Raw genomic sequence first — 8934 nt, forward strand, 5'->3', positions numbered from 1 at the left:
CATCCTTACGCCATCAGAATTCTCCATCCTTTTGGTGTCCTTCTAAGCTGTGCCTCCTAGGAAAAGTTGGAAATGGGGCTCTTGTGGGCATCTGCTAGTGCTTTCATCACTGGGAGTGGTCGCAGGTATATTTAATTCAGTATATATATTTAATTAATTGGCTCAGAGCAAGGGAGGAGAAAGAAAGTAAGTGAGAATGTGATGGGAGAGGAATGAGAGATGGGAAAGCTGAGGAGGACAAGGAGAAGGCAAGGACCTCTCTGGCCAGGACATTTCCAGGGTGTGCCCCCAGAATAAGGAGAGACTGGTTCAGTTCTACTTTTCATATGTTTTATTATAAAGAAAGGTAAGATAAGCATTGTGAACCGAATGTGCCAGGTGTTGCGAAAGCAGCACCCTCAAACAAAATAAAAAATAAAAAAAAACCCCCAAAAATGCACCTTATGAGAAACTGTAATTATGCTCTCTAATTTTTCATAAATAGACAAAAATCATTGTCAGCAATTTTTAAATAGATGGACATATGGCAGAAAAAAATATAATAATGCCATTCAACATGGATATAAATTGTCCATTTCTTGCTGTACAAATAATAGAAACAAGTTTGGCAGGCTTTTTTTGTTGTTTTTTTTTTATACACATCTCCCTTCTATGTATAACTAAAAAATGTGCTACAATTAATATAAAATGCTTTTACTATAAAGTAAACTACTAATTTTTTTTTCACAAAAAAATCTTAAAGATGTCTTTAGCACAGCTCTAAAACACTTAGTAAACTACTTACAACTATCCAACAAATTATAATTTCATGATCTCCAAATTTTTCCTCTCGCATTTCGCCTTCCGCTCTCTCTCCCCCACCTACCTACCAATAGTTTTTATTTAGGGTTTTGTTTCTTTTTTTCGCCAGACATCCAAGGCCTTTGCATGTACAATATTCACACAAACTTCACATTTTTTTGCACAAAGTTTAGTGCTGTTAGCAAGTCAAAAGAGTGCATCCTCCTACTGAGCTGGCCTAATGCTGTAGGACACCAGACCTGGGCCTATGCTGCGTCTAAAAGCAGTTCACTAGGAAAATAATCTGTAGCTAAGCAGATGGCAAGCAGAAAAACGGTGTCCTTAGTTTATTTTTTTTGTTGGTTTTGTGTTTATTTCTTTTATTATTTTTTATTTCATTTTTTTCTTTTTTTGTTCTTCATGATTTTTTATGAGGTTTTTGGGCTTCCACGGAAAGTAGACTTTTTAGAGTCCAAAAAAAAAATAATAAGAGAAAACTGCTCTTAGAGCCTGGAAACGAAGCCAGCGACGAGGTACAGCGGTAGCTCTCCCGTCCGTACGACTTGCTCGGTGCCTCTCCGGGTAGTCGGTAAGATCGACCCTCTCAAGTGTCCTTTGTCCGAGCCCCCTCGACTAGAGACGTGGAGTTTTAGGTGAGGTAGAGTGCCTTGTCCCTTGGCAGCATGCTGTAAGGCAAACAAGAGGCAGAGGGTGAGACGGGCACGAAACGGCCGGGAGGTCGCCCGGGGGGAGCTGAAATTCATTCTATGATTATAGAATATAATACGATTATAGAATATAGAACCATTCTACAATTACAGAATCAGTAAGGTTGGAGAAGACCTCTAAGATCATCAAGTCCAACCATCAATCCAACACCACCATGACCACTAAACCATGCCCTGAAGTGCCACGTTGACACGGTTTTTCAACACCCCCAGGGATGGTGTCTCCATCACTTCTCCGGGCAGCCTGTTCCAGTGCTTCACCACTCTTTCAGAATAGAATTTTTTCCTAATATCCAGTCAAAACCTCCTCTGGTGCAACTTGAGCCTCTGGACGCGTAGCTGCGTGACCTACTGTAGGTGATCCTGCTCTGGCCAGGGGGTTGGACTGGATGATCTTTTGAGGTCCCTTCCAACCCCTGACATTCTGTGATTCTGTGATTTCCTCTTGTCCTATCACTAGTAACTTTGGAGAGGAGACCAATTTGCACCTGCACACCCACGGTCAGCCGCGCCGAGGTTCTGTAACGCCAACCATGAAGTGTTCTGCACCGAGGGACATGTGTGCAGAGATGAACCAAGCAGAAGGCACTGGAGAGCAAGAGCCTGGGACATTCTTAGTTCTTTCCGAATTTCAACAAGGGCTAAGACATAAATTCCAGCCTGTGGCTTCACTTGCGCTCTTGCTGGGGCTTCAGGGAAGGAACACTGGCACCAGCTCCACCATGGAGCTCTGTCTGGCATCAGCCCTTTGGCCACTGGTCCCTTTCTTAATCACACACTGTCCTTGGGCCACGCCATGGAGATGTAGAAAACATACACTTGCTTTTGGATAAACTGCATCGTTCTGACACAACATAAGGAGTGGAGTGCAGTCTCAAAAATATGTGTGAGGGGCTTATGCTCGAAGGTGCTTGTGGCTGTCCAGGATGATTTACAGAAGTTTAATGGCCAAAGAGCATGGGAGCAGAAGACATCACCTGCTTCATGCCTCTGTCCTCCTCTCCCAAAGTTAAGTACAACTAGAAAAACCAATGCTCAGGAAGAGAGGGGAAAAAAAGTTCTTTGAGACAGCAGCATTAGCTGGTCTTTCCCACAGGTCTGATGAAGACAAAGGAGGTACAAAGAACCCAAGGAAGACTGTGGTGCTGCCTCACTGGCAGGAGGCTCCAGAGAAGGGCTGGTGGGACAGCAAGGCTGCGTGGCCCTGACCCACCAGATCTCAAAATGATCGCATTATTGAAGCAGCGACTTGGATTTCAAGAGAGCCAGGTGGGTTCTGGAGATGACCTTACACCACTGAGACAACCCACACGCTCTGAAATTCAGGCATTTTAATGGGTCTTATCATCTACCCAGACCTGACGGCAACATCGCGGGCTCCATAAAGACATCTCGGCCATAAAAGGTGGCGAAGAGCATTACAAAGCTTTGGGAGATTCCAGTGTGGGTGTGTTTATGGGTGGAATATTAGGGAAATAGCAGACAGCAAGGTAATGCTGTTATTGCTAGAGCTGTCTTCTGATAGAGCACAGAAGAGCCTGCACTTTGTTAATCTCCGCATTTTATAATCCGCATTTAAAATGCAGAGTCTTCCCTACTGCACTCAGCAAAGATTTAATGCCACTGAGCGGCGGTGAGGTATTCCAGTACTAAAACTTCATTAATTTTACAAAATATGCTACAGAACACTTCCCAGTTAATTACAAAGTATCACCATAAATAATTGAATCCAAACTAAGTGCCTTTGTGATGGTTTATCCTCGCCTTTTTACAGTGCTTGTTCATTCAGGTTCTGATTTGGAAAATTCTCTTCATTTGGAGAAGATCACTTCATCATTAGCAGGAATTAGCGAGGTTATGAGTGTCCGGGTGAAGTGTCTGTATGTCTGTTTTGTGGGTCTGGACAAGATGCAACTGAGAGTCTTTTAGCCCAAAGGAGAGAGGGAAGAGGGGCGAAAAGTCACTAAATGATGGGACCCCCCTAAAAATATCACCAGCAAATGAGAGGAAGGACCTGAAAGATCCTGAAAGATCACAGAGCGTCTGCTCAGGACCCCAGAATTTGAGGGGCATAAGGGGAGAAGCTTCATTTAATGGCATTTTAACTAGCACTGATAGGCCATGGGGAAAAAAACCAACCTTGCAGCAGTTCCCTTATTAGAAAGAGAAGGACAGAAAGACAGATAACCTTGTTAGTTTGGCAGTTGTCTGGATGACACAGGCAAAAAGAAAATGCAGGACTGGGAGGTTTTATCCCAGCTAACCCAGCGCCAAGCCACGTTGGAAGCTAAAGAAATATCAAGGTCAGATATGAAATAAAAATCCTAATCTGGAGAGCAGGACAGGGAGGCTGGTACAGTCGTCTCTTTCAGGACCCTGGAGCTCTATAGCTGAGCCACATCAGAAAAGAAACCTTTTTTCCCAGCTGATTTTGCCCCTCAGAAGCACTGCTTTAATTGCAATTAAGGTGAACGCAGCTTTGAGGTTGAAGTGGGCGATTACACGATGCAGAGGCTTCCCGATTACACCTAAAGCTGTGCTGATGAACCAAACCCAGCGAGATCTGCCTTTCCTTTGTCACTGCTTCGCCGGTGATCGCCGGGCGGGCATGCAGCTCACCCCGCGTCCTCCCACCCCCATCGCAGCCGGGCGCCGTAGAGCAGCCCGGAGTGGCTTCGACCATGGCTTGCAAATCAGCGCAGAGCACAGCCAGGAACGATGATGAGAACCAGATCATCTGTTTTCTGCACGTGAGGGTATCCTTGAGACACACTCGGATTGCAAGTCCTGCAAATGTGCGCGGATGCTACAAGCAATGCGGTGGGTGTGCTTCGGTGGCAAACAGCAGGGACAAGGAGGTGATGGCACCGCGGATGGCTGAGACCAAGCCAGTGTTGGGAGCTGGGCTGCCAGCAGCTCGTGTGTCTCTAGTCACGAGAGGTGGGCTCCTTCCGTGACAGAGACTACGATGTTTTTCAGTGCTTTAAGCACTCTCTGCAGCACTGATCCATATTCATCCGAGTTCATTGCTATAATCTACTCTAATAATTATCTGGAAGTCTCTGCATAATCTGTCTGGGTTTGGAATGATTTTTGTTTTTCCAGGAAGCTGCAATAAACCCATGAAATTCGATATTTCTGCTGTGACAAAGGCATGAAATGCATGAGCTTTGATCACGAATAGCATGGGCCCTCTGCTTACAACACGGCACTTCAGCCAGATGTCACAAAGTTTGTTTTAGCAACACAAAACTCAACCCTGGCTACTACGGGAGTGTTTCACCCATTTCTAGGGTGCCCTGAGTTTTCTGTGCGGGGCCAGGGATTTGCAGAGGGAATCAAGCGTTTTCCCTGCTGATCCCCTCTGCTCAGCACCTCAGCAAACTGGGATCCATGTGCCATAACCCTCCAACCTACCATTTTGCCCACAGCATCTAAAGTGACTTTTAACCATCAAGTCCCAAAGAGGTTCCTTCTTTTGGGTTGACGGTAGGGGCTTGAGAAAGAACCACGCCGAGGTCGCTGGCAGAGCCCAGACCAACCCACGTAGCTGAGCCCGCTCAGGCAGGCAGCCAGCAGCGATATTCTAATGGCTCAGCAAATTATTTATTTCCCCCAAAGAAATAAATGTCTGTACAGTCCGTGCCCAGCCCAGCAATCGTAAGTGCACTGCTGGCACAGACGGGAGCTGTGCTCTGAAAAGGCTGGGAGCTTGTTATTATCTCCAGTGAAAGCCCTGTGTTCCAGTGCTTCAAGCAAATCAAACAATACTCAGAAGCAACCAAGCCTCCTTCCCTACCTGCTCTCCCAGCAAACCACGTGCCTGTTTCACAGAGGACAATAGCCATCTCCAAACTATTATTGCCGAGCCAAGAGCAGGGGATTAGGCAGAGGGTGCAAATGGCTTTCACAGCCTCCCTGCTCCCCAGCTTTGAGGCTATGCTGATGTTTTTATTTGTTGGGGTATTCGAGGGACCTTCGTGCTGGCACACTTGTACCAGAGCTTGTAGGGCATAAGGTGGAAGATCTGTGGAGGTATCTGTGCCCTCCTGTGAGGTGCAGGAGATTGAAGCATCGTGTGGCTCTTGGGAAGATGAGGCTTTGCGCACCATCGTGGTGAAAGCCCAGGATCAATAAGGGACCCATTGCTAGAGACAACCGTGGGAGGTTGTGGCCTCAGCGATAAAAGCAATCACTTCAAGAACAGAAGGACATCGCTCATGGCCACGGTCACCTTCAGACCTCCAGGGAGTCTGCCTGGGAGCCTGAACTTCCCCGGCTTGCTCTAGAAGGAAGCGTGTCCAACGTCTCCACTGCTAATGGGATGGAAACACACGAAAAAGGAAACTTCTTCCTGACCAGTGAAGAATTTATCCGTGATTTTTAAGCTACCTGCTTGCATAGCACCACTTCAGTGAGCCTACAGAGAAGAGGAAACCTTGAACTTCATTGACCGTAACTAGCCTGCCAGCTTGCTGTACGGTTCAGGTCAGATTCTCAGCCGCCGTGCACTGCCACAGTTCAGGTAACAGAGAGCACATTAGAAATGTTGTCTATAGTTTTGTCTACTGGCCTGCAGTGGTTAATCCCACACTCTCTGCTGGGGTAGTCATTGTCCCACTCAGTGCTTCCCGGAGGGTTTGATGTGCCAGGCGAGCGGGGTCCAACGCTGTTCGGAAACTCAGACGAAATATGTGAGAAGTCCTGCTGGATGGAAGGGAAAAGAAGGGTTAATGGGAGATCTAATAATATCACATAAATACATTTAATGTGCATTGCCCCAGGAGCACAGGGCGAGCCCCAGGGACAGCAGTGGGTCCAAGCCCAGGACCTGAAACCGCCACGGTGGGACCTCGCAGCGTGTGAGTTGTCATGAGCAGGTGTCAACATCTGTTTTACATCCCTTTTTCCTCCTGCCTCTGTTGTTCAGGACCCTCCTCCTCGGGCCAGAGGAGTGGGTCATAGAATCATAGATTCAAGGAATCTTAAAATCAGGGAATCAGGATCATAAAATCAGGGAATCATAGAATCATAAAATCATGGAATCATAGAATCATAGTATGTTGAGGGTTGGAAGGGACCTCGAAAGATCATCTAGTCCAACTCCCCTGCCAGAGCAGGATCACCTGGGAAAGCCTCTGCACCAGCAGCCTGGCAATCAAACCCATTTTTCCCTCTCCAACTGCCTTTGCAGCGCTGCGTCAGCCCCTCGTAATGTTCAGTAACAAGGCAAGGGACAGCTGCAGCTATTGCCGTCAGCTGGCACCACTGGCCATTTAACCAGGATGCTGCGGGACTGTTTCATCTGAAAGCTGATAAGCTTTCCTGATTTTCTGGGGTTGGTTTGCTTAGGTAACATTAGGCAATGCATGTAAACTAGAGTGATGGTAGGTACCTGGCTGAGAACGTGAATTTCTCCATAACATCCAAATCAGGGCAGTGGGATGTTTTTCTTTTGTTTTGTTTTGTTTTGCTTAATATTTTATTAGCAAACATATGTGGAACAAAGGTTCACAAAATGCTGCCCTCGGCAACACCAACTACCCCAATTAAAGTGATTATGAGGATCCCTTTTTCTGCTTGTTTCAAGGAATATGAGTCATAGAATGGCCTAGGCTGGAAGGGACCTTAGACATCATTTAATCCAACCTCCCTGTCATGGGCAGGGATGCCTCTCAACTAGATCAGGCAACACATGGGGACAGAACGGGGATCGAACCCGTGACCTTGGTGTTTCTCAGCTATCACCAAATTTCTGAAGCCACTTGTGCTTAGGCAGGGCCAAAGCCCAATCACCGTGCTGGAGATGGTACTCAGGATACCCTGAGCAGGTTGGAAATGAAATTCTGGTTGAGGATCCGACCTTCCCACCTGTCTTTTTATTATGGTCAGGTATAACCGTCCTTCCACATCCCTCCTCTCCTTTGGTTTTCTTCCACTGGAATATCTACTTCAAAATTTAACAACTTCTCTTTTCTCAGAGTTAGCCCTAAACTGAATAGGTCATGTTATGGCAAAGAAAGCTTTCTTTCTAACTTAAGTACTGTATGACTTCTGTGATATATAGCTAGTAAGCATGAGAAACAGCAATTACTCAGCCAGCTGGGTGAGTGTGGCAGTTAAAAGTATCATCAAATAAATGGCAGCAGCTGTGAATTCAGACCATATGTCCTCCAGTTCATATTCGCCCGGCTCATATTCTAGATGGAGAAACTCTAGAAAACACTCCTCTCCTCCTTCATATACTGGCAAGTTCTCCATAGGGTATAGGAAATGCTTTTTGCTATGGCCAGTTTTATCTCCAGGTACATTTTTCTTAATAGCAGGTTTAAGGAGGAGAGACGTGGACCGCGTTGGCTAGTTCCCCGAGCGCAGGCTGCCAGGCTGAGTTGGGCTGGGCTAAGGCTGGTTTGCTTCAGCAGGTTTTACGCATTCATAGCACCAGTCCATAGGATTTGCTTTGCTGCTCCGCTGTTAGCATAAGCATACAGTCAAGGACACATTGCAGGCTCCCGACTTTCTGACACGGAAGTGATTTTCACCTATTGTCAGGCAGTTTTGGGAAAAAACCTGATTTTGTATTTTGTCTGCAACAGTCCCTCTAGCCTTTTTCTCCTCCGCCTGGATCCCTGCTATTGTCCCACAGCCTCCCAGCCCTCCCTCTCTCAGCAATATCACAATTATGGGGAGCTTTTGTGAGGGGCAACCCCAATTCCTGAGGCTTGCCCCACTGAAAGAGCCTTCATTGCTGCAGTTGCACAGATCTGCCCCGTTTCTGGGGGTGCTTGTGCTCCCATCTCAACACTCTTGAAAACGTCACCCCCAAACTGCGAGATCTGCAAGCTGATGGAATCATAGAATCATAAACTTATTTTGGTTGGAAAAGACCTTAGAGATCACCAAGTGCAATCATTAACTCTCCCAAGCCCACTTCTAAACCACGTCATATCTAGACAGCTTTTAAACACATCCAAGGACGACAATTCAACCACTTCCCTGGTCAGCCTGTTCCAGTCTTTGACTACCTTTTGGGTGTAGAAGTTTATCCTAAGGTCTAACCTCAACCTAGTGTAACTTGAGACCACTTCCTCTTGTCCTATCAGTGAGAAGATCCAGGAGAAGTCTCCCTCGGGGACAACATCGCCACCCAACATCCCCAAACCATCCAGAAACCAACAGACTCCTCGGGAAGAAGGGAAACGCCGCAAACCCTCCTCTCCCTCGGGACACCTACCTGCTGCCCGGGAGGCGAGGCGTTCATGGGGGGCTGTACCTGTAGTGCCATGGGAGGGGACAGGAGGGGCTGCTGGGGGACCTGCTGCATGCTGAGGGGCTGGCTGAGGAGGGAGCTCTGCGGGTGGTGCAAGGAGAGCTGCTGGTGGAGGGGGGGGCTGATCTGGAAGGAGGGCGGCGGGGAGGCACTGAT

At 47.1% G+C, this 8934-nt stretch overlaps 1 protein-coding gene across 1 annotated transcript in view; it reads right to left on the reverse strand.

The window, feature by feature from the left end:
- Positions 1 to 316: 316 nt before the first annotated feature.
- The window catches only part of TOX2 (TOX high mobility group box family member 2), an 82767-nt gene continuing 74149 nt past the window's right edge, over positions 317 to 8934 (reverse strand). Inside the window, exons 7-9 of the mRNA XM_009868291.1 lie at positions 8743 to 8929; positions 6082 to 6212; positions 317 to 1466 (exon numbers count right to left, since the gene is read on the reverse strand). Coding sequence (XP_009866593.1) covers positions 1430 to 1466; positions 6082 to 6212; positions 8743 to 8929 — 355 coding nt within the window. The 3' untranslated portion in view covers positions 317 to 1429. The remainder of the gene's footprint in view (positions 1467 to 6081; positions 6213 to 8742; positions 8930 to 8934) is intronic.

Source organism: Apaloderma vittatum, unplaced genomic scaffold (genome assembly GCF_000703405.1).
Source record: "Apaloderma vittatum isolate BGI_N311 unplaced genomic scaffold, ASM70340v1 scaffold74, whole genome shotgun sequence".
Lineage (NCBI taxonomy): Eukaryota > Metazoa > Chordata > Aves > Trogoniformes > Trogonidae > Apaloderma > Apaloderma vittatum.